Genomic DNA, 27901 nt, shown 5'->3' with positions numbered 1-27901 from the left:
CTAATGGGAAGAGCGTGGTTCATGGCCAAGTCACTGCCTGTGTTTTCATATTTGTGCCAGAGTGAGAATTATCCCAGGTATACAAGTGATTTCATTGTGGGGAAACCCCGATTTAGACGAAAAGTGAAACACCTCTAGTGAAATAACCTTTAAAAAGGTATTCCTACAAGTATTCTTGCAAACCATACTAGGCTGCTGAGGCTGCCTAGTATCAAAGTTGATATGGTCTGTTGATATCAAAGTTGAATTGTGAATGTGCTGCCAGGGGAGAGCAAGATGGTGAGTATAATCGTGTGCACGCGGGCTTGAATTGGCGTGTGAGTCTGAACTGATCCAAGGCAAAGACACAAAGGACAAAAGTTCAGCTCTGCAGTAAAGTGGCCAATTATAGTACAAGTCTGGACATGTTGTTGCCTGTATCAATTCCAGGAAATCAGACTTTGCTTAGCAAATGCAATAAGCTGCTCCGTTGTAGTTTACCATGAAATATGATTTTTAATTTTCTTTATGCAGCCTTATATGCAGCTGTCATTGTATTTTCTGACTTTTTCTCAGTTAAATCTTTGAGTTGAGTTTGTTGAGTTGAATTGCTTGACATGGAATTATAAAGGGGGGTGCTTTCTCACGCTATGGACTACGATGAGAATATTTTATTGTTTAAATGTGTATGAAGTTTTTGTTGAAAGAAATCTTTAGAGCAGTGGCCTGCTTGTCTGCAAACTGTGATAGGACAGGAGAACCAGGCTTTGCTGCTGTCTCCATCTACTGGTGACGTTTACAAACAGCTTTTCACTGGCATGTACATTTAAAACCCCATACTCCAACAAATCCATCCACTTTTTTCTTTTTCTTTTGTCTTTCTTTCTTTATGGCACATTTTATATACAATATCAGTGAAATATATGTGAACCCCATGGAATTAACTGTTTTTTGTCATTATCTTGCTATAACGTGATTACATCTTTATACAAGTCACAAAACTAGACCAACACAGTTTGCTTAAGGTGAAACACACACAAATAATTATAGTTTTTCATGTCTTTATTCAATACACTCATTAAATTTTCACAGGGCTGGAGGCAAAAATAGGTGAACCCAAAATATTACTTCAATAAAAGCTAATCGGAGTCAGCAGTTTGTCTAACTTAAGTCCAGTTAAAGAAATTAGTGTGAAAGTGTAGTTTTGAATGACTTCGACTGATAAAATATGAGGTTCCTTTTGTGCCCTTAAAAAAACCCAAACTCTGGAGTATGTGGTGGAGCAGTATCATGATTTGGACTTCCTCCATTGCTTCAGGCCCTGGGCTACTTGCTATCATTGAAGGGAACATTATTTACCAAATTTTATGAAAATATGAAAAAACTATGTCAAAGTGGCACCTGCCAGCTGAAGCTTAGTTGACGTTGAGTGATGTGGCAGAACAATGACTGCACTGAAACGAATCCTATGAATGGATTTAGAAAAAGAAACCCCCCCTTTTGGAGTGGTCCAGGCCAGCCAACATCCACACCTTAATTCCCTATAGATGATGTGAAATGACCTCATGGGAACCATTCATTCCAGACGTCCTTCAAATATGTCTCACCTGAAGCCCTTCTGTAATAAGGTGTGATTAAAAATGTCCCTTGAGCTTTGAGCAGGTTTGATCCAGAAATGTGCTAGTTTTAAGTTAGTGCTGCCAAAGGAGGTTTGAGCAGTCCTACAGTACACACTTATCAGCACAGTGAATGTTTAATGGGTGTGTTTATACAAAAATATGACATTTGAATTGTTTTCAGGTTAAGCACATTGTGTTTGCTTGTTACTGCAACTTAAATGAACAAACTAATGGAGGCTTTTTCTCGTCATTGACGTCTGCTGGAAACTGGAGACTTTTATTTTATTCTGATCTGACGACTAATTACAAATTAGGAAACCCTTGGCCAAACTTCTGAGACTGTCTCTGGTCTGTCTGCTTCACGACCGTGTTGAACGTTATCAGGCCCATGCAAATATGTTTAGTTTAGTTTAGTTTAGTTTAGTTTATTGTTTTGCACAGTTTTTTAAAAATATACAGGAAATATCAATGATAAACACTATAGGTGCAGGAAGAGGCAAAAAACCCAATGGGCTTATTTGAAGCCTCCACCGAAGATATTAAAATTTCATGTCAAGATTAACATACAAAAAACAGAAAGTAAAACTACACAAAAGTGATGGCAAACTAATAATGCAATATATAAATAATAAAGAATAAAGACAAAAAATAAGTGTGTGTGAGTGTGCATGGGATATTGTTTTTACAACTTATATATTATATTGACTCCTGAGCAAATAAGATGGTACATGTCACTATGAGTGAAACACAAAAAAAAAAAAAAAAAAAAAAAAAGAACATGGATACATGAACAACAATACATTGGGAAAACAGTTACAAAACAGCAGTCAAGTGGTCCTTCAAACGTCTTTTGTAATATTTCAGAGAGGACGAGCTCTTTGCCAAGTGGGAAAAATCATTCCACAATTTAGTGCCCCTAAATCTCACCGAAAATGTTACTCTTCTTCTTATATTTGTGACTGTTCCACTCAAGCTGACACACAAGCTGTGTCTTTAAGAGACCTGCACGTCAGAAACTAAGCATATTCAAGCATCAGAAATCACATCTCCGGTCTGAATGCATTTGAACCCATCTCCAAATGATTCCGACTACAGGGAAGCTGTTGCGCAGTGATTGAACCAGCGTGTGCGTTCCCTCCTCTGCGGCGCAGACCGCACAGCGAAGCTGCGCTGGTGCTGATGCTGATGCCTGTCCCGGTGTCCCCCTCTCTCTCTCCAATGCGGCATCAAGATGAAGAATCATTGGGATGATGGGACACCGGGAGATGTAGATTGACTCGATGGATTACTAAAGATAATATAATAATGCATAGGTAGCCTGCGTGATTATTCCTGGATAAGGAGTGAGCGTCTGCGCAGCAGGGAGGAATCACTGCGGAACCAAAATCGCGTTACTCCGGTAAGTTTGATGTATTTTTACTAATGTTATATGCATCATTATGCGGTATTTTTAACGTTATAATTGCTGTTGTCATTTTCAAATTGTGGTATGGCTAGATTGAATTCGTGCCCTCTGAAAACGCAGCATGAATTCATGTTGGACATGCAGATTTGTCACTTTAATTCTGCAATCCTTCTACAATCCTTTTAGTTTTATTTAAAAAACAACAACAAACTGAACCATACAGTGATGGCTCAAAATCAGGAGGCTATGGGAATTTTTTGTGTAATCTGCGTGCAGTAATCAGATGCGTGCCATATGACAACACTCATGACAAGCAACCAAACTATCCACGATCCACACAAAAGTGAAACAGGGGAGTTAGTAATTTAAAAATTATATATATTCATGTGTGTTATAGTTTGATTTAATCGTGGATTTTAGGAATGTACATAGTTGGGTGGATGGGGATAGGCCCGTCTCACCGAGCCTGGTCTACAGGCTGATTTATGGCTCCCCGTTACACCAACGCAGAGCCTACGGCGTAGGGTACGTCGTATGGTACGGCGTAGGCTCTGCGTCGATTTAACGCGGAACCATAATTCAGGTTTACGAAGTTGATGTGCGCATCTTTTACTGCAGTGTGCTGGTACGGCCAGGTCCTTGAACTACAGCTCCCAGAGTTCAGCAGCGGCAGCCAATAACCGCATCAATTATTCCAGTCATCGTGAGGTTAGGTTTACAAGGGAATATAAAACAGTTACAGAGAAATAAAGGAATACAATATGGACAATCAAATAGAAAGTATATAGTATATACTGTCATCTGTAAAAAAAAAAAACAAAAAAAAAAACACGATTCAAATGCACCTTAACCTTTTTTATATTTTTTATATTACTTATATTTCTTATATTCCTTATTGCTTTATATTTCTTATTGTTTGCACTACTGCTATTTGTCTTGCACTGGAGAGGTGATGCTGTGTTTATTGCATGTATTAATACACGGAATGGCTGTCAAATAAGTCCCAAAAGTAGAATAAAAAGAGATAAATGGATGTGACAACAAGCTGTGTGAAGGGTTCTTGTTTTACTTCAGCATAGAAAATGGACTTGTCCAAGTGTGATATTCTGTACATTTGTAGAAGTGTATCATGGAATCAAAACAGATTTTTTAGAAGCTTATCACTTAATTGCACCACTATGAAGTCTCCAAACTGCACAGTTAAAGTGAACTTCCTGTTAGGGTGCACAATCTGATGGGGTACAGATACTGTAAGTGAAGTCGTGTTTCAGATGTTTAGGAACAAACCACAACCTTATAATCTAGATGTAATATGGAGATTAAAATAAACAGGAAAGAAACACAGACAGAATATCAAGGAATATTAGCAAACATTCTCAGTATCACAGTATTCAGAAACACTATTTCCTTTAATAAACTGTGTAAGCTGGATGCAATTAGTCCTCCATTTGGTCACCATACTTGTCAACAATGGTCCACAGTATTTTCCAACTTGATCATTGAATCATATTACCAAACAACAATTTACTGCAGCTTTCAGTTCAATTTTATTTATTTATAGTCTAGTAGAATACAAACTATATCTAGGCACTTTTCAGAGACCCGGAAAATGGCCCACGAGCTAATATAGGAATAAACAAGTTTAAAAGAAAAAGAAAAATCCTCCATCTGGATAAAAGCCAAACTGTGACAAGGAAAAACTCCCCTCTTTCAGCAGAAAGCATAGGCACAGATAATCCTGTTTAGAAATTATGGTTAGATGTCAATCCAAGCCTTGGAAAGTACTGTAGCTGACACACTCGGGGAAAAAAAAATCAATGCAACATATCAGTGACTCACTTTCAGAACACTGTCCTTGTAGAACAGGGCGGAGTGAAAGTTCTTGACTCTTCCTAATCTTTTCTGACTAGGTGGTCTGATTTTACCTGCTTTACAAACTTGCCACCCGTCCCTTAAAATACGGAATTGTTCCGTAATTGGGAATTAAAAGTTGCATTCCGTATTGAACCAATAAGGACACATATTATGCTCTTATTTATTTATGTAATAATCTACAGGTGAAGGTCGGAAAATGTGAATATATTGCAAAACTTCATTCTTAGTAAATTCATCTAAAGGTGAAACAAATATATTATTTCCCACTACATTCAAAGTGAGATATTTCAAGCCTTTATTTGTTATAATTTTGGTGATTATGGCTCACAGTTTATGAAAACCCCAAATGAAAAAATCTCTATATTATGAAATCAATAAACAATTCAATCATCAAAATAATAACAAATAAAGGTTTAACATATCTTGCTTTGCATGTAATGACACTATGTAATATATTAGTTTCACCTTTTAAGTTGAATTATTGAAATAAATTAACTTTTACACCATATTCTAGTTGAATTATTGAAATAAATTAACTTTTACACCATATTCTAATGTTCCTGTAGGTTACATCTGGGCTGATGGACGTACACATCATAGGAGGATATTTCAGTTGCTAGTATGGTTGGATGTCTGTACAGTCATACAAGTTAAATGCTATTAAAGCACTTTAAACTTTAAATCAAAGCATTTAGTTTTTTCATATAAAATAAATACATTTCTATGCAGTTTAGAAGTTTTGGGGATGTCCCTTTTTTTGGGGTCTGCGTTGCTGAAATCGGAGCGTCCCTTATTTCTATTTCTGAAAGGTGGCAACCCTATCTACAAGTGATCACGAACTTTTACTGCATTCAAATACACGTTTTTTAGTTTGAAATCAAATAGAATGTGTTTTTTAGTTAGACGAGTAAATACATTTTGCTGTTCTTGATCCCCAAAACAATACTATTAAGAGACTTGAGTCCCTGATACGACAATACGCATGCGCTAATAAACCACGACGACGACAACAACAAAAATCTCGGTTATATATGTAAAAGTCATACGAAATAGAGTCACTTTGTACAATGTTTTACACATAGTAGTACGGGTAAGGCGGAATGCATTCGCTGATACCCAGAACAACGACAAAACATACCAAGGCTAATAAGTTATCCTAACAGGATTTCAGACGACGCGGAAGTCGCTCGGGGGGGATTCCTCTCGCCTCGCCTGTAGTCGCGCTCTCACACGCAGACAGTGTAATTCATTATTATTAGAACGTCGCCTTTGAAGGAACCGGTATGTAGTTGGAGGGAATTAACAATGCCACTTGCTGTTGTTGCTGTTATTGTTTACAGGAAGCCAGACTGCCGTGACATGTATAAGCTCTTTGAGAGATCGCGCAGGAGACACACAAGTGAGTGAATGGGGTTTGCTCGGATAAAAGAGGCTAACGGCGGATTTATGGTTCCGCGTTACACCAACCAGAGCCTACCCCGTAGGCTACGCCGAACCCTACGGCGTAGGCGCTGCGTTGGTGTAACGCGGAACCATAAATCAGGCTTAAGCGCGACACTATGCACCGGCTAAGCCATTACATGCAGAAATTTAAAAAGGACATTAATACGAACTGTTCCTTCTGTAAGTTACATCCAGAAACAAATGTATTCTGGCTTTGCTCTCATTCAAAAAAAAAATATGGGCAGATATTAGCAAATTTATTATTGACTCTTTCACTATAGATTTTAATTTACATTGGGAAAATGTTGTTTTTGGTTTCCATTGTTTCCCTAAGAAAGAAGGAAAATGTTACTTTTTGATAAATCTGTTTTTATTTCTTGCCAAATTTCATATTCATAAGAGTACATTTTCAAAGAAAACCCCTTTGCTTTTATGTTTTCCAGAAAGAAATGGAACTTTACTTAAAACTAATCACTAAATCAACAAATTAAAAGGCTATTAAAACCGTAGACTTGTGTAATATGTATAATCTTCTTGAATAACGAACATCATCCCTGGCACATGTTTTGTATTCTATCTGTATACTATTCTGTGATAATTCTTTTAAATAAAGTTAAAACAAAAAAAAACAACAACTATTGCTGCGTTCCATTTACCTCGGAAGTCGGAACTCGGACCTGGGAATGACGTCACAGCCGAGTTATCAGCGTTCCAGTTACAAAGTAGGAAAACAAGTTTGTAGTTCTCATATACCACATGAAAAATGTGAAGTACACTATAGCAGCATATATATGCTGAACAATACTTTTACACGACTGATTTAGTGTGACCAAAACTAGAATGAAGTGCTACGAATTATTACAGAGCTCTCTTCTACTGTTTACAACCGGGGCAGCCATCTTGGAATGGTAACTCGGGGCTGGTGAAGACTCTCCCACTTTCCCAGTGGGAAATCCCACTTCGAGGGGCGTTCCAGTTGAAAAATCCGACTGGGAACTGGGAAATTCCCACTTCCGAGGACAAATGGAACGCGGCATAAGCACCGGCTACGCACAGCTGACACGGAGACACATTTACAGCAACATGTAACGTCAGTGTCTCTCTGTGTCAAATGCACATCCATAAGATGATGGTGCACATTAATCCTACTATTGTTAGGTTGAAAGGAGAGAGTTATGTAGGGAAATAACGGTGTTGGTGTCTCTTCACAGCCCGGGGCGTGTATCCCTGCGCCCAGCGGAGGAGATAGTCCCATGAAAGCGTGTGTCCCGGACACAGAGCTGCAGAGACATGGACAACCATACAGACCCCTGGTGAGTGCTCTGCATGCCGTCACATATCTACGTTAGGAAACAGCAATAGGCTTCTAGTCCCCTGATTGTGATGTGTAGTTTCCTGATAACCGGACTAAAGCCTGAACCATAAATCAGCCTTCAGCAGCATTTTACCTATGTTGTTTTTTCTGTGTTTTTGAAAGTCTAGGGGTTATTTATACAGTGTGAAAGTGTACAATCAATACTATTTCATCAATGAATGTGGTTTTACTGCTATTTCAACATTTAGAGTCATCAGCAGAAAAATAACACCAGAAAAATAACTTATTTGACAATTTTCACCTGTTTCAAGTCAATTTTCACTTGAAATAAGTAGGAAAAATCTGCCAATGGGACAAGATTTATCTTCTCATTACAAGCAATAAAATCTTGTTCCACATGCAGATTTTTCTACTTATTTTAAGTGAAAATCTACTTGGAAAAAGGTGAAAATTGTTGTTTTTTCCAGTGATGAGTCTTGTTTTAAGTGTAATGACATTTTTTTTTACTAAAATGAGACATTTTAACTAGAAATAAGACAAATATTCTTGTTAAGATTTTGAGTTTTTGCAGTGATCCATTTTACTTATCCTGTGAAGGACAGAATCATATTGATAAGTTAAGAAAACTGGTTTTTATTTTTGTGTTTGGATGTATTTGATGTAAGCCCAGTGGATATTTAAAGCTTACAGAAGGCTGCATTTATCTGCTGCTATGTCATTCCTGCAGTATTTCTGCAGGTGTTTTGGTCAGTGCTATTATTTGTAATATATTATATTATTTGTAATCAGCACAAATTATTTGTCCCCATATGATAAAATCCACCATCCCCCCTGATTTTTTTTTTACAACTCGAGTACTGTGTACAATGGTCCAAGGAGGGTTTCAACCACCCTCTGCTGGAGCTGCGGCCACACCCACGCAGCTCCACTGAATGCACCAATAAGCATTTGGCTGCATGAGTCCAGAGTAGAGGTCTGCTGCAGAATAATAGACATTTTTGTTTTATTGTTGTTGATAGACTAGTTTATTAGTTGTTGTTTTTTTTTAATTATTTAAATGGAGCCACTTCCCATCTCCCAATAATTTAATTGAATTGTAAAGGAAACAATGGTGACATGTAACTAAACTAGTGATGTTGAGTCTGCCAAGAGAGCAACTGCTATAATTTTCACTGAAGCAGTATTGATCGCTGTGGTAAGGCCTTCGTTGCTTATATGTCTTCAACCCTTGAACTTTGATCAATAATGTTTGTGAGTGAGAGCTTCATATCCTCTGCAGCAGTGATTTTCAACCCCTGTAACATCTGGCCCACTAGTGTGGTATGGGAATTTGTTAAGTTGGGGTGTTTGTCGTAACTTTCATCATAAGATATTACATTGATTAACAGGATGATGATTCGATATTCCCCAATATCAACAAGTTTGCTTCGAATTAGGAGCTAGTGATCGATACAAGGAAAAGTTTCCTCGACTTTGCTGTCAGACATGAAGAAAAAAGCATCTTTTTTTGTTTGTATTCAAGTTTTTAAGTACAGTTGTGTGTAGTGTTTGTTTGTATCATAAACATTTTATTTAAACCAGGAGCTGGTAATCAATAAAATGACAAGTGTAAATCACATTAAAATACTGCAACACTGCAACAATTTGATGGATGAATCTGGACAATCTGCTTCAACTCAGGAGCGAGTGATTGATATAAGAGGATGTCATATTGATTTAACACAATAACCTCCATTCCTATGAAAATGGAGTAACAAACTAAAATATAATTTCACATTTAAATTTTTTGGATTTCATCCAGAGAGTTAAATTGAATAATGTTCGGTCTTTGAGTAAAATTGACTACAAAAGGCTACTTGATGACATGCATTGATACGGATTACATGTAATAAATATTTTAATTTTGTATTGATGCTATCGGATCATTCAATAGTGAAGCGATATATCAGGGCAGATCAATGGATCCTTACACTCTTAAATGTCACGTGTGCTGTGGGAAATTAAAACATATTCAGTTACTGCAAACAATTTGCCATTGTTGAGTGCCTGTGCCAAATGTAGTGACCAGAGTAATCAAATACTCTTCCATGTCAGTGGGTGGTAGGAAGTAGGGGCATGATGACTGTTAATATACGACAATAGTGATGGTGACTAATTTAACATTTTTGGTTGATGGTGTGCAGTGGGGTTTTTCTTTTCATTCTAAAAAATTTCCCATAACTCAAAGCTTGCTCGACAGTAACTATCAAATTACTCCCTTTTCTCTGTTTTCATCAGATTCAATTTTAAATCAGTTTAGATTAAAGTCAAATCTTATGACAGTGACAGATGCTTTTTTATTATTATTACTATTATTATTTGTTATTTCTAGGTTGCCACGGGTTACGGTTCGTCATGAGTGCATTGGCCTGAGGTCCTACCAGGTCTCTCCAATCACATCTGTCCAAGATGTTAAGCAGCTCCTCTACGAGGAGACAAACCTCCCAGTCGAGGAGCAACGACTGCTCCACAATGGGAGGATGGTGAGTGTTTTTGTTTGGGTTTTGGAGAATTTGAACGTCTTCCGTTTCTGAACGTCATCTGTTCACCACAACTAAACCACGTGAACTACAAAAATGTGGGGTTTTCTTATTCCCTGTTTGTGGTTGTTTTTCATCATCCCAAGGCAATCATGACAATATAAGTGTCTCTCTTTGTTTTTTATATTCATGTCAGATTCTTTGGATTCTTTTTGGGTGAATGTGGTTGCCTATTGTCATATTTGACTAATACCAGACAAAGAGAGGACTCAGTCCTGATGGGTAATTGTGAACAGCTAACTGGAGCATTGTTTAAATGCCCCTGTGCCATAACCCAAGCATATGTTTAATACAACATTTGTATTTGGACACTAACAGAGTTTTTATGCTTTTGACTTTATAAACCACCATGGTGGATTTCAAATAAAACATTTGGGATGTGATCAAAGAGTAGACTTTTAGCTTTAATTGAAGAGGCTTCACAAAATTATGCCATTTACAATTCAGTAATTACAGAAGTTTTATTCATAGTACATCTATTCTAAAGGGCTCAAAAATATTTGGGCAAAAATGACATAAAAGTAAATATAACCTTAATACTTGGATGAAAATCCCCTACAGTCAGTAATTGTCTGGAGTCCATGGATGTCACCAGATTCTGAGTTTCCTTTCTTTGCCAGGTTTTCACTGTTGGTGCTCGTTCATGGGAGTTTCTGCCTGTAGTTTTGTATTTGGTAACTGTAAATCAAGCTCTAGTGCACCGAGGTCAGGTGACTGACTTGGATGATGAAGAATCTTAAATTACTTTGCTTCAAAAAGTTTTTTTCTCAATAAGTTTCACATCTGCACAGTGAAGCACCATCGTATGACGATTGGTTCAATGTGAGCAGAGAGTATATCCACCTCAGAATTTATATTACAATTTCTGTCAGCAGTTAGGTCATCAATAAACGCCAGTGAGCCCGTCCATTAGCTGCCATACATGTCCATACCATAATACTGCCTCCACCATGTTTGACACATCATGTAGTATGCTTTGGTTGATGAGCTGTTCCTTTCTTTCTCCATACTTTCCTCTTCCCATCATTCTGATCCAAGTTCATCTTGGTTTCATCTGAACAATGTATCTGACTCAGAACATGAGAAGCTTTATTGGAGGGGTTGTTTTTTTGGGGCAAAGTTGAATCTGACTTTATTGTTCTTTAACGTTGCCGTTTGCAAATCCTCTGTATTTACATCCATGAAGGTGAGTTTTGATTGTACATGTTATCAATGGCATGCCTATTTTCTCTAGAGTGTTATCGACTTCTGTCGATTTTGCGAAGCGTTTTGTCTCGCACCAAGAGACATTTGTATATAACACTGAAGTTATTTGTCGTCCTTGGTCTTCTGTGATCTTGTTGAGCTTGTCGTTATATTGGCCACGCTTAAGGTTTTTGCTATCCCTCTCATATATTGATGTTGTTTTTTTCAGCCTAATGAACGCCTTTTTAATGCATAGATCTTCTTTGACTCCAGTCAAAACAGCTGCCAAATGAAAGTCCAGTTTCTGATATGTACTCCAGGCATCCATTTCATAAAGCGGGTTATGTTGAAACTCTGAGTATATTGAACCTGATCTCAGGGAAACAGAGTTTGTTGTTTCACAACGCAAGGTTAATTAACCCGAACAAGAGGGTTCAATTGAACAGGTTTTTTAAAAGACAGTGTAACTGATACAGAGGTAGTTACCGCAGTAACTGGCTCTGTGAAGTAAATCTGCTCAAGAGCAGGTTTATCTCAACATACCCCAAATTACTTAATGTCTCCTCCACTTCATGAAGTTGAAACAAGTTAATTTTTATCAGAAAATCGATCTTATAAGGCACATTTTAGAGATGTTTGAACAACGTCGCATTTGTGTCAGGAGAGTATATTGATGACTAGAATAGATTTTAATGTGGTCCAATCAGTCATGGCTTATACTGGTGACATGCTGATGAGTCTTTTTTTGTCTTTGTCGTTTAGCCTATAATCTTATCCTTCCATGCATCACAAGTATTGCGTATGTTTATACGTCACACAAAAAAAATCATAGGTTTTTAATTTTATAAGCTGTTAGCAAATCATATTTATATATAATGACGACCCCCACCCCTGTCTAATTTTTCTTTCCTTTCAACTCTGTCGCTACAAAGTCATAGAGTAATTCAAATAATTTAGGACTTAATATCATTAATTGCTTAAAATACTTAGTATCCTGTTCAGACTTCTGTGATTAAATACATTTCCAGTGTGACTGAATGTATTGACTGCACTCATATTTCTCAGCTTGAATGATTGTATCTTTTGATTTTTCCCATTCCTCCAAGATGTTTTTTTAAAGTGAATACAACCAACCCTGCAATGTTTTTGTTCCCAGAATTTAGCCTATATGATAATGAATATTTACAACAATAAACATCTACATTCGTTAGTGTTCATGCTAAACCGTTGTAAAATATTTGAATTGGCCTACGCATTAACTCACGCTGCAGTTTTGCTGCAACAGTCGTGTTGCAATTTTGTTTGAACATATGCTGCTTATATTTATGATATGATTGCACTAATATGTCCTGTTCTAAAATAGGAAGATTACTTCTGGTCACTATGCGCTGTCATGTTGAATCATGGCATTGGAGCTCCATTGATGATGGCTTTTTATAATCAGTAACTCTGTGTCAACATATTTACAGAACTAGCTCAGAACATCTTTCCTGAAACCAAAAACTCAGAGTTTCTTAACTCAGGGTTTTTCGGAGTTTGTTGAGACTCCTTTTGTGAAACAATCCCCACCCCCCCATTATTCGTCTTGAAGTAATGTGAAGACGGACCACACCTTGCCAATTAACTTCTTTTCAGTTTATTGTTCAACTATTTTTGAGCCTCTCAAAATGGAGGTTCTTTCTTTGAAATGGCTTAAAGGTAGATGTCCCATTTTTGTGAAAGCTCTTAAATTAAACATGCAAATTACTGTACACCTTGGTTATATCTCAATTGTTTTATTTAAAAACCATTTTGGTGGTGTATAAAGGCAAAGTCATAAAAACTGTCAGTGTCCAAATACAAATATTGCATTGAACAGATCAAATTTTCAGACGTGGAAATAGTGAAATAGTACACCATCTATGCTAAAAAGTACACACAACTATGATGTACATTTTCAATAATTAGGAGCTCATGATGCGTAACCTTTCGTGCTAATCATATTTAGACACAAACAGGTGGGTTGTTGTTCGGCACATGCATTTGCAGTGTGACTAGTGAATAATTTGTGACAGCTCAGTGAGTCAATGCCTCACATAACTGCAGCTGACCCGGTGTGTCGGAGCTCAGCTGATGGAAAGCAGCAGGTGCTGGTTAGTACTTGGCAAACCCCCCCCCCCCCCGCCTTCTGAGCATGAGCTCGGGGCTCAGAAATGAGCAAGGCCCCCCTGCAAAACTCCCTTTGAGTCTGCATTGTTGTTGGTACGGTCTAAGATATGTGCTTTGTCAAAGGTATATTATTTTAGGTCTTGAATTCTGCTCTGCCCGTGAACTTTCCCAAGAACTGAATTGTGACAATAGTGTCCATTGTGCTGTCTTAAGGCAAGTCTATATTTTAAGAGGCTTTGCTGTTCTGGTTGATGCAATTAAAATGCCGACAGAGAGAACATTGTTCCAGCTGCTGTACTTAACTGAGGATTCCATATCTGTTTAGGAAAAAAGAGAAGGAGGCATTCATCAGTGTAACTGCATATCCATGAGTAATCTCAAATTAAATAAAAGATTTAACCTTGGGAGCCAAATGCTAAAGGAACCACTCAAAACCATTATGTAGATTTTTACTATAAGTTGCTGTGATTACAATTTATTCTCTGGATATAAATGCTACTGTTATAGTAATAAAACTAAATGATCACTTATTAATAACTTACTAAACACTCTTTGTATAAATTATAGATGGTTGATGAGGAGAATTGCTTGGAAAGCACGTCATTCTGAAAATTTTCTTAAGGCAGATAGTTATTACAGTGTTTATGTCCTTAAATTCATTTTCATGTTTAGTAAAAATGTTCCGTCTCGTTGCTTAAAAAGCATATTTGTTGTTAGCACTTTCCATTGCTCTTACTTGAGATGTTATTAATCTCACACCGTGAACTCAAAGGCCTTTGTACCGTCATTATCTGTTGGTGCAACGGCCATGATGAGGGTGATGACTGAGGGGTTTTCTTATGCACAGTTCACTTTGCCAGGCAGCATGTTGTCGGTCAGAGACTGCTGAGTGCAGCAGGCCGTGATGTCACCTTGAAAAGCCCCAAACAGGCTCAGCATCAGGCCTGGTGCCGACTCTGGACTCGCTGTGCAATTGATTTTGAAACATGAACCAGGATAAGTTCTGTCTGCCTATGTGCAGTAACTCACCACGGATGATTTAGCAGTAGCTGTGGCGAGACAGTGATGATGCAGCAGTGCTGATGTAAAGACAACTATATGCTCTCATAAAATGTACTGTTATAATTAGCTTTTCATCCTTTTTTTCAGTGCAATTTCTTTATCTTGTTTTATCTAAAGTTATGCCCTGTCCTTATGTCAATCCTCCATAGCTGGATGACAGCCTGCAGATCGGCACCTTGGTGCCAGCAGGAACCCCAGACGTTTCTGTGACTCTGGTAGGAAGAGGCCTGAAAGGAGGAGGTAAGATTAAATTGCACACATGTTTGCAATAAACTAGTTACTGTAACAGTTTAATATTACCCAGCATCCTTGTTACAGGGAGGTTCGGACAGACGACGCCACCACTCGTTGAATTTTTGAAGGACATTTTGAGGAGGTACCCTGAAGGTGGACAAATATTGAAAGTAAGTGCCTAGTTTTAATTATTGGGTTAGTCTGTATTGACCTTAAAACTTTTAGCAAAACATTCAAAAGTTGTGCGGAAGATTGATGAATATTTAGCATAATGGGACAGTATATAGAAATGCTTCTTAAGTTTGTCTTACCCAAGCTCCATTACCTGTCTGTCTGTTAGTGAGGATTAAAGAAATGCATCTAAAATTGTCAGCAGTTTGTTAATTTACATAAATTTTTTGTGATTTAGCAGATACTTTTCTCTAAAGCCACCAAGTAGAGTTCCATTGCACTTTTTTGCAAAACAAAAGTGACAGTTCTGAAATTGTGATAGGGTACTCCTGGGGGGGTGGGGGTGTTAACAGGGAATGGGGTTTTTCTTTTTATGAGCACAACTATTCTATTTCTCTTTCTGTATCTCTGGAACTATCATTATCTTGTCCCGTATTCAGAGGCAAATCCCTTATGCAATACATAACGATTAAGCAATGCACAACTATATAGGCCAAAAACAGCTGCTAATTAGATTTCGATGGCTTTGGATTGACAGATGTGTAAATGTAAAAAAAAAAAAGGGTTTACATTACACTTTTGCGATAAACTGGATTATCAACACATCTGAAAACCACCTCATGAAAATGTAAAAAGGTTTTTGTGACATTTGACAGTTTTCTTTTTTTTTTTTATTTGGGGCGTTTCCAAATTTTCTTTGTGATATTTAGGTTTCTCCTGTATTCTTGTGGTAGTGGAAACTAATCTATTTACAAATGAGAAACAAAAATGTTTAATTCCTACCTCATAATTGATGAAAGTATGGTTTTACCAGGAAGAAGATTTCAGATCTGTTTGTGGGTGTTGGAGAATTGGCAATGTTACAGCTGTAAATAGTTAGAATAAACACAGGAAACCTATGCTAGGATTATCACTCAGTAAAGGCCTTGGAACAACTTGACGATATACCTGTGAGCCTTTGTCTTTGGGGTGTTCACATGGAAACCTCCTATCATCAGTGTTTTGTGTAGTTAGTCCCACAACACTTCCAGAGGGCTAAACAGTGATCCCTGGCGTCCCAGAGCCTCTCCCTCATGCCAGCTCCCACTGCTCCTCCACAACACAGCAACCTCTGTTACCTCTAACGTACCACCTGGCTACCACAGAGATGAAGCAAGGAAGAGGAGGCAGGGAAATAGTTTTTATGGTTTTCATTCTCTGTGAACAAACAAACCTAATTTCATATTTTAGAGGATGTTTTCATGTAAGCTCTTCTAAGAGCCTATAAGTGACAGGAAGCTGGAGTAGAGGTTCTTCTCAGGAAAGCTATATGAAGGCAATACAGCCAAATATTGAACATTTAGAAGCTGTAATTTGCTGCTGTTACTCATGCACTCTAAAATATTATGGTTATATTGCACAAATTAAGGTTTAAATTCCCAAATGGAGTCATCCTCTGTAATTAGACTACCGTATTTGGAATGAAACTCTTTAATAAGTAAATGTTCAGATGGAGCAAGCTCCAGAGTCCTGAAGACCTCTGTAAACCAGCTATGTGGGATTCTGCAGTAAATCTTTGCCATCAGCCTGAGGCAAAAGAAAGTTCTGGGGGGTATTCCAGAAAGGGGGTTTTGTGAAAACTCTGAGTTTGTTAACCCTGAGATGAGGGAAACCTGGAGTTTTCAGTTCCAGAAAGCAATGTAGCTCAAACTCTGAGTCAGTTACTATGGCAACGGACCCTGTGAACCTAACCTTCTCGCTAGCAGGTTTTCTTCAATAAACCCTGAGTTTCTCTCTGTCTCCTCCCTCCTGCTGAGCCTGAAGCAGCTATCCCACATGGGGTGTCCTTTCCTCCAGAATCCAATTGACATCGAAGCGGAATTAATTTGCAATGCCTTACGTCAGGAGAGGATGTTTAGACCAAGATTAGATATACTTTCATTCCCTGATGAGTACCTTACAGAACGTTACCGTTTTTCGTCACACTCTATTACTTATCTGAACGACATTCTCCAGCCATATATATCCAACATTACAAACCGTGGACGTGCTCTCAGTTCAGAGCAAATTCTTTGTGTTGCGCTTCGTTTTTTTGCCAACGGCAGTTTTCTATACAACATTGCAGAACATATTGGGAAAGTAACGGTGTGTAGAGCCGTGAGAAAAGCCGTTTTGCGGGCCCCTGCCTTCTTTCTGTTGGCTGAGCAGAACTCAACTGTTAATCGGGATAAAGCCACTATACATTGAAATGGCCACTGAATATGTATGCTGAATATATCAAATATGATTAAAACTGAAGTGAGGTACAATCATAGGCCCAACCAAATTATGCCTTACCCGTCTGAATTATGTTTTTGTATTTCATTTTCAACTGCTGCCAAGTGCGCTTTGCACCTGTGGGGTTGCATCTAAATGACAATAAAATTTCATTCAATACCATTCCACCACTGTTTTCATCTGTAATATTATAAGACAGTGTGCTTAAATGTTAAATGAATACTGCATTCAAACTTACACATTGACTCGGGCAGCAACTTTCTCCCACGCCAATTGTCTCTCCTTTGCTGCTGCAGCTGTGTTGTTTTTTTTCCGAAATATGCTCTCATACTCGCCATACGCACGTATTAACACTTCTAACTCCAGTGGCGTGAAGTATGTGGATCTTTTGTTGTCGCCGGTTGCCATGGTGAATCGTAGTATCAGGGCTCCATTGATGATGGCTTTTTTATTTTCTTCATGCACGCGCTTAACTCAAGGTGAACATATTCGTTGATTGAACTAACTCATATCCGCTGTTCTGGAACTAAAAACTCTGAGTTTCCTATCTCAGGGTAAATCAACTCAGAGTTCAGGGTTAGACTCAGAGTTTGTTGAACCTTCTTTCTGGAATACCCCTCTGGTGTTACGGAAGACATGCTGCCTTGTTCCAGCATCAAAACATCTCATCCATCTTGCCTTAATGACTTTAAACCTATTGCTCTAACATCACACATAATTGAAGTCATGCAGAGACTTTTACTGAACCAACTGAGTAAGAAACAGCTACCTTTCAGGACCCACTGCAATTTGCTTATCGTTCTGGGGCCGGAGTTGCAGATACCTCCATACATCTATTTCAGTGAATCCACAGTCATTTGGTGCCAAGCAGAAAGTATTGAAATGAATTGAATTAAATGTCATTGTCCAGGTATACTTAAATAACCACAGCTCTGTGTTGATTAACACACAGCTTCTCTATTCTGTTTTGAAGGAGTTGATACAAAATGCAGAGGATGCAGGAGCCACAGAAGTCAAGTTCCTCTACGATGAAACAGAGTATGGAGTGGAGTCACTGTGGTCACCTGACATGGCTCAGCATCAAGGTTAGTAGTTAGTAGTCAGTTAAGTGCAGCAGGCAGCACAGTGATCACTGACCCTGATCTTCATTTGGAACACATATGTTCAAGGTGTTGTGTTTACAACAGACTGTCCCATCTTTGTTTTGCTCTTTTTGGCTGATGCTCAACACGGATCACAAGGATTGTTATATAATGTTCTCCTTTCATTATATATTTACCATACATTTACTGTATATTTATCTTTATTTTTTCTGCCAATAGAGTTATATTGTTATTCAGCACTACATCTGATCCAGCTTGTTAAAGGCAAGTTAGCAGCTGGGTTATATGCCAGACATAAGGCACGTTTCCATTACCCCTAGATTTGCGTAAAACCAAAGATCAAAAAATAAATCCTGTCATGGAAACGGCAATAATTTGAAAAGAAAAAACTCTTGAATGTCAAATAAACCTTTTTACGCTTCCAGGAGGGGGTTTTTCAGGCGATTCGATAATCCACCTATTTGCAAAAGTGTAATGGAAATGCTTTTTGCACATTTTCACGTCTCTGGGAGGGCTGGATTTGACGTAGCAGGTCAATCTAAAGTAATTAAAAATGTAGTTTCCAGTTATTTTTGGCCTAATTTCATCAGGTTGTGTTGTAACGCTATTTAATCATTATACATTATATTAATGCTTTACCTCTGAATAATCATTTGAATGATCATCCGCAGCCTTCATCATCTGGCTATTTTATCAACAGCAGTAGCGGCAATCACAATAATTAATCAAAGACTAAAGATGTTTTAGCCCATTTTCTTCAACGCTGAGATTTTATTTTTTACATTCGTTTGAAGAAAAGTCTCACGGGACAAGATAAGCTGCATTTTTTTATGAGAATTACACTTATTTGAAAACCAGCGACCAATGGAAACACACACTCTGCAGCAAGATTTGATATTCTTTTATTCAAAAGTGTAATGGGAATGTGGCTATATACTAGTAGGAGAGATGGTTTTAAAAAATGTTAACCCTGAGCTCACACGTACAAGCGGAAATCGTCCTGAGTGTCACCGTCCATTTACATTGAATGGGATGATGACAAGTGTAAAGTGTTGCCGAACTGAACAGTGGCCTCTGTGTATTGTGGAGGGAGCGTTGATTCCGCTTTTCATGTGTGGCTGCGAGCATTAACCAAGCACTTGCTTTGGCTAAGCAGCTTGTGATGGGGTTTTTATGATTTTATTTTTTTGAGGGGGGGTTATTTGCTTATTTCAAGAGTGCACTGCATAGTATGTCTTTTTTTTTCTTTTCACATGTGAATGGTGTTTTACTATGATGTAGTTCCATTTTGATCAGTCATCATGGCATGTAATAAAAAAAAATAAAAATCAAGTGGCAACAAATGCAAGTATAATTGTCATCCAACAGAAAGCACCTTGGATTGAGGAGAGTTTTTGAGTCAACTGTTCAAACGTTCCACCATTATTGACTCTTGCAAATGTTCAGTGGTTTGTGGGTGGATGGGAATGTCAGTAAGTCTGGATTAAACAGAATTGGAAGTATGTGATCTGCAGGAAGAACCACCTAAAATAAAAGTCCCGAGCCTGAGCTGATACTATTTAGAGACATCAAAGAGGACATTTGGTTAACACATTTTGTAAGCATTAACTTGAAGGTACCAAATTTTAGACTTTTTGAGCTTATTTTCTTCTAACATGCAGGAACAGCTTTGTACGTCTACAATGATGCTGTGTTCACTGTGGATGACTGGAATGGCATTCAAGAGATTGCAAGGAGCAGGAAGAGAGATGATCCACTGAAAGTTGGACGATTTGGGATTGGCTTCAACTCTGTGTACCATATTACAGGTGAGAATGTTTTTAGAAATACAAAATTTGAATGTGTGTATTTAAATGTTTACTTTTGTTCATGTGGAGTAAGTCTTTAAAAATAGTAACTTTAATCGTTTTTTGTGCTATTGAGTGCTCATATTTTCATGTGAAACTTCCGTTGATTTTGTATTTTTCAGATGTTCCCAGTATCTTCAGTGGGGACCAGATTGCCATGCTAGACCCTCATCAGACCCTTTTTGGGGTGAATGAATCTGGGCAGTGTTGGAACTTGAAGACTGACATTAAGGAGATCACAGAACTAGCTGACCAGTTTGCTCCCTTCATGGGGATGTTTGAGAGCTCTGAGAGAACCATTAAAGATGGCAGCTTTCCAGGAACCCTGTTTCGCTTCCCACTTCGCATGACCCCTTCCCAGCTCAGTGGCAACATTTACAATAAGGAAAAAGTTTTGGAGCTTTTTGAGTCTTTTAAAGCGGATGCAGACACGGTGCTCCTTTTCCTTAAAAGCGTTCAGAAGATCTCCCTACATGTGCGAGAGTCTGATGGTACAGAACGCTTGCTGTTTCAGGCTTCAGCAACAGAGAATACAGATGATAAATCAGAGAGACAGAATGCACTCAAGACACTGGGTCAGGCTATAGACAGCTACAGCAATGGGGTTCCCAGCGCTACCATCACATGTGTCACCTATCAGATCAACATAGAGACTCAGGATGAAACGGCTAAAGAGACGCAGAAGATGACATGGCTTGTTTGTAATGGAGTTGGAGGGAGAGGGATGTGTGCTGAGTTGGACTCACTAGCAGACAATTTGAAGTTCATGCCTGCAATTGGCATTGCCCTGCCTCTTACCGCGGCAAACAAAGAGGAAAAAGGTGCCACATCTGGCTTCTTAGGACGAGCTTTTTGCTTCCTTCCTCTCCCCCCTGGTGAGGAGAGTGAGACGGGGCTTCCAGTTCATGTGAGCGGCTTCTTCGGCCTCACAGACAACCGTAGGAGCATCAAGTGGCGAGAAGTGGACCAGTGGAGGGATCCAGCTGCCTTGTGGAACGAGCTACTTATAATCACAGTCATCCCCAAGGCTTACTTCACTCTCATAATTGAGGCTATAAAAAGGGTACAGACAATAAAGGACCAAGACTTTCCTTTGTCCCCTACAGGGACCTACAGGGCCTGGCCAGACCCTAAGCAGGTCAAGTCCCGGTGGACACCCATTCTCCAGCCACTCTTTCAGGAGTTGTTGCAGCAGAAAGTCATTTACTCCCTCAGTGAAAGCTGGATCAGCATGGACCAGGCAGTGTTCTCAGAGCTGGATACAGATGAGAACATTTCAGAAACTGTGATCAACTACCTCCAAAGCTCAGGAATGCAGGTGGCGAAGGTGCCAGCTGCCATTCACTTTGTCCTGGCTACCTACACAACAGAGCCCACCGAAGTGAAGAAAGTCACTCCGTCTTTGCTGCGGCAGACGATCAGGAAGTGCAAACACAAAGGCTCCGCACAAGAAAAACTGCTGCTGCTGGAGTTTGTGCTGAGTGATGCCAATTACAGTGACCTTATAGGACTAGAACTCCTGCCACTGCAAGATGAGTCGTTCACAACCTTTTCATCCTCCGTCACTGAAAAAGATGCCATTTATATTGCATCAGAAGATTTCCACAGGTAGAGATTCAGTTAACTTTTTTTGTGGTTTTAACACAAAATAATATCAAATATTTTTATTTATATGGTAAAATGCACAGCTGAGAATCTGATTTATTCAGATATAAGGGCAGGTTGGGGTTGGTTATATGACTAGTTATTTTTTGCAGCTCCCTGTGCAAATAGAACAGCAAAACATTCAAATGTATTAACAGGAACATGCTCAAATTTGGTCTCATTTCACTTATATGAGTTATAGATTTAAACTTGATCCTAATTATATCTTCAGCATTTAAGGAACGGTATTTCATTGAAACATAACATAGAGCCAGTTTGTGGAAATGGAAGCATTTGCGCATATATCTTTCTTTTTTTTTTCTTCACCTTAAGGTCTCTGTATCAAGGACTCGAGCATCGGTTTATACTGGAGAGTATAAAGCCCTCGGTGATGGACAGTTTAAAGAAAGCAGCCAAAAGCAGAGGTAATGAAACATCTTATTTAGTAGTTGTTCAATCCCAAGAGTTAATGGGGGATATTGATATTTCTTTTAACCACGTACAACATATCTAGCAGAACTATATCTCAGAATGAGGCTGAAATGCCCCTGCACTCCTGCAATGACTGTGGATTATGTGGGTTCAGCCATATAGTAGCAATACGCAGTCAAGGTTACTCTGCAGCAGGGCATTAAATCTGGATCACTGCTGATAGATAACTTAGGAGAGGGAGATACATAAAAGGGAAGTGAGACGGAACATGCTGATTCAACAGTGAGTTGTATTTTACTGACAAAAAGAAGACTATTAAGCATACAGAGACATACTACGAATTCTTGTTGTAGGCTATATCCCTGCTGAGGCCAGGGACTCATCTGGCCGGTGATAAAGTCTTGTTGATAAGCAGGTGGTGGCAGATGAGAAAGTGACTACTTTTATGATTTAGATGATGACCTATGCATCTATTAGTCATTACAGACCAAATGCAAGATGCGCTATAGTTGTAGGTTTAAGTAATTTGAAAATGATTACATTTGGTTTATCAGTTAAGATACATGAACTGACTTTACAATACATTACATATGACCCTGGCCCAGACAAGGGTGGGTAGGCCCCACCACGGAGCCCTCCCCGAGGCCTTTCCCCAAGGGACCCGGCCAACTCAGCCCAAATGAACAAAATGGATTTGCCCTCCTATGAGCTCACAACTTGCAAAAGAGTCAGAGTGGGTCAGGTGCTATGTGATACGAGCAGCAGCCAAAGGTGTGGGCCTTGGCAAGCTAGTCCTCTGCTTCCAATACTGACTTTCAGAACTGAAATGTCGGAATGTCACTTCTCTTTTGGGGAAGGAGCCTGAGTTTGTGCGTGAGGTTGAAAGGTCTTGGCTAGATATAGTTGGTCTCACCTCAACACACAGTACGGGGTCTGAAATCAATCTCTTTGAGAAGGGCTGGACCTTGTGCCACTCTGGAGTTGCCTAATGGCCCTTTTCCACTAGTATCTACTCAGCGCGCTTCTACTCGTCACGCCCCCGTCTTGCGCTTTTCCACTACGGGCCGAGGCGGGTGGAGCCGTGCCAAGTAGATACTTTTTCTGTATCTATTCTGCTGAGGTTCTAAGCGGGCTGAGCCGGCACTATATCTGACGTCATAACTCTACAGGCCACTGATTGGTCGGGGGGCGGGGCCGTCAGACGTTTGAATCAGGAAGCGGGAGTCATCGTGAGAGCGACTCGCGGCGATTTTATTATACAGCGCAAACGTCTGTTTGGTGATCCAACTCTGAGGTGCAGATGTTCATAAACCTGGTGGCTGACGAGAGAATTAAAAAGGGATGTAGACGGGCAATAAGGAACGATCAGATCCACAGGAGCTGTGTTTTACTCTCAGCCGCTCGCGGCTCCAGCTGATTTTCTCATTTGCGCCGACACAAACAAAGGGGTTGCGCAATCGAGTACATCACAGCAGCTTCACCCCAACCCCCCAACTTCTCACCTGGCTGTGGAAAAACAAACAAGGACAAAACGGGTGGAGCCGGGATGAGGCGGGACGAGCCGTCCCAAGGCGAGTCGGGCTGAGTAGGTACTAGTAGAAAAAAGCCATAAGGTAAGAAGCGGTGGACTGAAGGGGGCTTACTTATGGCCCTTTTCAACTAGTACCTACTTAGCGCGCCCCGGCTCGGGACGGCTCGTCACGCCTCGTACCGCCTCTACCCGCTTTGGCCTCGTTTTTTTTTCGTCTAGTTTGGTGGCCAAAGGATTCAATCTTTGCTTTTTGCAGATAGTGTAATCCTTTTGGCTTCATCAAACCATGATCTTCAGCTTTCCTTTGAACGGGTCACACCCAAATGTGAAACACCAGGGATGAGAATCAGTCTCTCCGAATATGAGAGCGTGGTTCTCTGTTAAAACAGGGTGGAATGCCATTTCTGGGTAGGAAACAAGGTGCTGCCTCAAGTGGAGGAGTATAAGTATCTCGGGAACTTGTTCACGAGTGAGGGAAGAATGAAGTGGGAGATTGACTGCAGTGCAACATCTGCAGTAATGCAGACTTTGTAGTAGTTTGCTGTGGTGAAGAGAGAATTTAGCCGAGAGGTAAGGCTTTCTATTTACTGGTCAGTCTACGTCCCTACCCTCAAATATGATCATAAGCTGTGAAGTAGTGACCAAAAGAATAAGATCATGGATACAAGCTGCTGAAATGATTTTCCTCCACAGTGTGGTAGGACTCACCCTTAGGGATAGGGTGAGCAGCTAAGTAATCCAGGAGGGACTCATAATAGAGTCACTGCTTCTCTACATCAAGAGGAGCCAGTCGGGGGGTGGTTGGGGCATCTGGAGAGGGTGCCCTCTGGACGCCTTCCTCGGAAGGTATTTCAAGCATGTCCAACAAGGAGGGGGCCCTGTAGAAGGGCCAGGACATGCTGAAAAGATCTCTTGGCTGGCCGGGGAATGCCACAGAATTCTCCCGGAAAGCTGAAAGAGGTGGCGGGGAGAGGGAGGCCTGCTTAGGGTGCTGCCCCTGCGACTCAACCTTGGATAACTGGTAGATAATAGACGGACAGTTAAACCATTTTTTAAACTTAAGGGTTATTACCAGGGCTGCACATAAGTGGGCCGCCAGAGCGCATGCGCCGTCAAAATCCACAGTGCGCTGTCAATCTTGTGCTGCGAAGCGCTTCTGCGTACCAACAGCTGGGGCTCATATTATTGGTTGTGGCCAGACCAGAATACTAATATTAAAAAATCTATTGGGAGAGCTTTTCCCCAGAACTGCCACTCAAAGTTGGTACTGGCCAATCACAGAGCGTCCTTACTCCCCCTCCATGCTCGTGGCGGCGGTGGGTTGGGCAGGAAGAGAGGTAAGGATCAGAACAAACCCTGACACGTCTCGTCAAAATGTCCAAGAAGCAAGCGCCATTAAGTAATTATTTTGGCGTTCCACCACCACCAACTACAAAGAGACGCCAAACTGAACCACTACCCGAATCGAACAAAAAAAAGGGGGTTCGCCGAGAAGTGGCTGCATGATGTTACGCGGCGACGCGCACCGTACGTTCGCAGTCCCGCGTATCCTACCCCGTAAGCTCTGCGTTGGGGCAACTCGGAACCATAAATCAGCCAGTGTCCGTCACTGCATGCAGCACCTGCACCAGCAAGACGCTGCTCTCTGATTATGGCTCAATGTTTATGAAAACCCCAAATAAAAAATAAATTAGAGAATATTTTATTCTAAAATTTAGAATAGAGAATATTTGGCAGCACGGTGGCTTAGTGGTTAGCACTGTTGCCTCACAGCAAGAAGGTCCCCGGTTCGACTCCCAGGCCCAGCAGGGGCCTTTCTGTGTGGAGTTTGCATGTTCTCCCCGTGCTTGCGTGGGTTTTCTCCGGGTACTCCGGCTTCCTCCCACAGTCCAAAAACATGCATATTAGGTTAATTGATGATTCTAAATTGCCCGTAGGTGTGAGCGTGAGTGTGATTGTGAGCATGGTTTGTGTATATATGTGGCCCTGTGATGGACTGGTGACCTGTCCAGGGTGTAACCCCTGCCTCTCACCTAAAAATGAGCTGGGATAGGCTCCAGCAGACCCCCGTGACCCCGCAAGGGATAAAGCGGGTAAGATAATGAATGAATGAATGAATGAATATTTTATGAAATCAATAAACAATTCCATCATCAAAATTGTAACAAATAAAGGTTCAACATATCTTGCTTTGCATGTAATAAGATTAGGTAATATATTAGTTTCACCTTTTAAGTTGAATTATTGAAATAGATTAACTTTTACACCATATTCTAGTTGAATTATTGAAATAAATTAACTTGTACACCATATTCTAGTTGAATTATTGAAATAATTAACTTTTACACCATATTCTAGCTGAATTATTGAAATAAGTTAACTTTTACACCATATTCTACACCTTGGCTGATGTGGACATACAGAGCATAGGCGGCTATTTCAGCTGCTATATGGTTGGCTGTCTGTACAGTCATGCAAGTTAGTTTAGAAGTTTTGGGGCTTTTTTTTGGCTCCTGCGCTGCTGAAATCGGGGCGTCCTTTATTTCTATTTCTGAAAGGTGGCAACCCTAGGTGCAAAATATGCCGTGAGCATCCCAATCTGGCCGATAAAAACTGTAATTTACTTATACTGACTCTACAGACTAACACGCACCATAATTTTTTAATTCATCTTTATAAGTGAATAAATATCGTTTTGCTTATAACTTATTCCTGCATCCCTCTTTTATCGATCGGGCGAGACGGGTCACCGCGTTTTTGGAGCCCCAAGTCACATATCCAGGGGCTCCTCTGAGCACCAGACCAAAATAATTATCTGCAGCCCTGGTTATTACATTTAGTAGTCAGGGTGTCATCAAAAAGTCTTAACTGCAAAAAAATTTTATGAAATCAAGAATGTGAGAAATGGTGACACATTGTTATTTTAAAATGTAATTATGTTTCTGCGTAAACAACTATGCAGTGTAGGTATAAATGCCAACTTCGCTACGAGGATATAGCATCCAGCTACTAGTATACTACTTCTGTTGACAGCTCATTAATCCTAATTTTGTTATTTTAAGTGTACCATACTACTTTTTTACACATGATGGAAGTTACGGTATATGTCACAATCAGGATTGTTGTTACTTTGTACACTTATTTTTTCAAAATTAAACAGAGAAAAGTTTATCTGAGATTTCTTAAATTTGTCATTTGAATTACAGTGCAACAGTTTCTATGGGGTTGCTCAGGTAGGTATTTTAAAGTGTGTCAAATATTTCATTATTATTAACCAAAACTAATCCATAGCTGTTAATATTCAGCATGGTAACTGCAGTCTGGCCACTCACAGGTATGACGAGTAAAATGAACAACTGACATGTTGAGATTTTGTGCATTCTTTCGTATCATGGAAATATTTGCTAATCATCATTTAAATCTATGTAGGATTTCTAGTTTTTGATTTTCATGGTAAGAGAAAGTATGTGAACCCACTGGAAATAACTTGTTTTCATTAACTTGTAATAAAACATGATCTGATCTTGTATTTAAGACAATAAAAGACAATCAGAATGGGTTAGAGCTGATTACTCAGAAGCAGTTGTCATTTCTCATAATTGCTCCCTAGAAAGTGCTAGGTGACTACTACTGACTCAAATTAACCTTTTATTTATTAATTAGTATACTAGGTTTACTTAGTTTTTCCTGCAGCACTGTGAATGTTTAATGGGCATGTTTAAAAAAACATGTGATAAATTATAACTGTGTTATAAGCTTAAGCACACTGTTTGTCTGTCATTGTGATTTAAATCAGGATCAGATCACTTTTTATGGTAAATTAATACAAAATAATTAGCAAAATCTAAGGGATTCACATATTTTTCTTGCCACTGTTATGACATTCAGCATTTTACGAGTTATACTTATGCAAAAACGTGTTCTTACCACACAGAAAGGATTATAATAAACCTAAGATGTGAATGAGATTAACATACTGGAGTTGTGCACAAATTTGTGAAAGTCTGTTTGCATTGATTGCATCGAAAAGTTTGCAGCACTATTGTGTTATTCTTTTTTTAACAGTATTTACT

General features: G+C 39.5%; 1 protein-coding gene across 3 annotated transcripts in view; it reads left to right on the top strand.

Annotated features, from left to right (window-relative positions):
- The first annotated feature begins 2765 nt into the window (after positions 1-2765).
- Positions 2766-27901, top strand: part of sacs (sacsin molecular chaperone) — a 38100-nt gene continuing 12964 nt past the window's right edge. Inside the window, exons 1-11 of one of the 3 annotated variants that reach the window (XM_061719082.1) lie at positions 2766-2997; positions 6219-6277; positions 7533-7634; positions 10008-10158; positions 14760-14850; positions 14929-15014; positions 18245-18356; positions 20036-20182; positions 20344-21829; positions 22199-22290; positions 27035-27061. In XM_061719082.1, the coding sequence (XP_061575066.1) occupies positions 7612-7634; positions 10008-10158; positions 14760-14850; positions 14929-15014; positions 18245-18356; positions 20036-20182; positions 20344-21829; positions 22199-22290; positions 27035-27061 (2215 nt within the window). In that variant the 5' untranslated portion in view covers positions 2766-2997; positions 6219-6277; positions 7533-7611. The remainder of the gene's footprint in view (positions 2998-6218; positions 6278-7532; positions 7635-10007; positions 10159-14759; positions 14851-14928; positions 15015-18244; positions 18357-20035; positions 20183-20343; positions 21830-22198; positions 22291-27034; positions 27062-27901) is intronic. The other 2 variants (XM_061719083.1, XM_061719084.1) reach the window with 2 other exon arrangements.

The sequence above is a fragment of the Cololabis saira genome, chromosome 4, assembly GCF_033807715.1.
Source record: "Cololabis saira isolate AMF1-May2022 chromosome 4, fColSai1.1, whole genome shotgun sequence".
NCBI lineage: Eukaryota > Metazoa > Chordata > Actinopteri > Beloniformes > Belonidae > Cololabis > Cololabis saira.
Note: the sequence above shows the minus strand (reverse complement) of the source record. Positions and strands in the feature narration are given on the sequence as shown.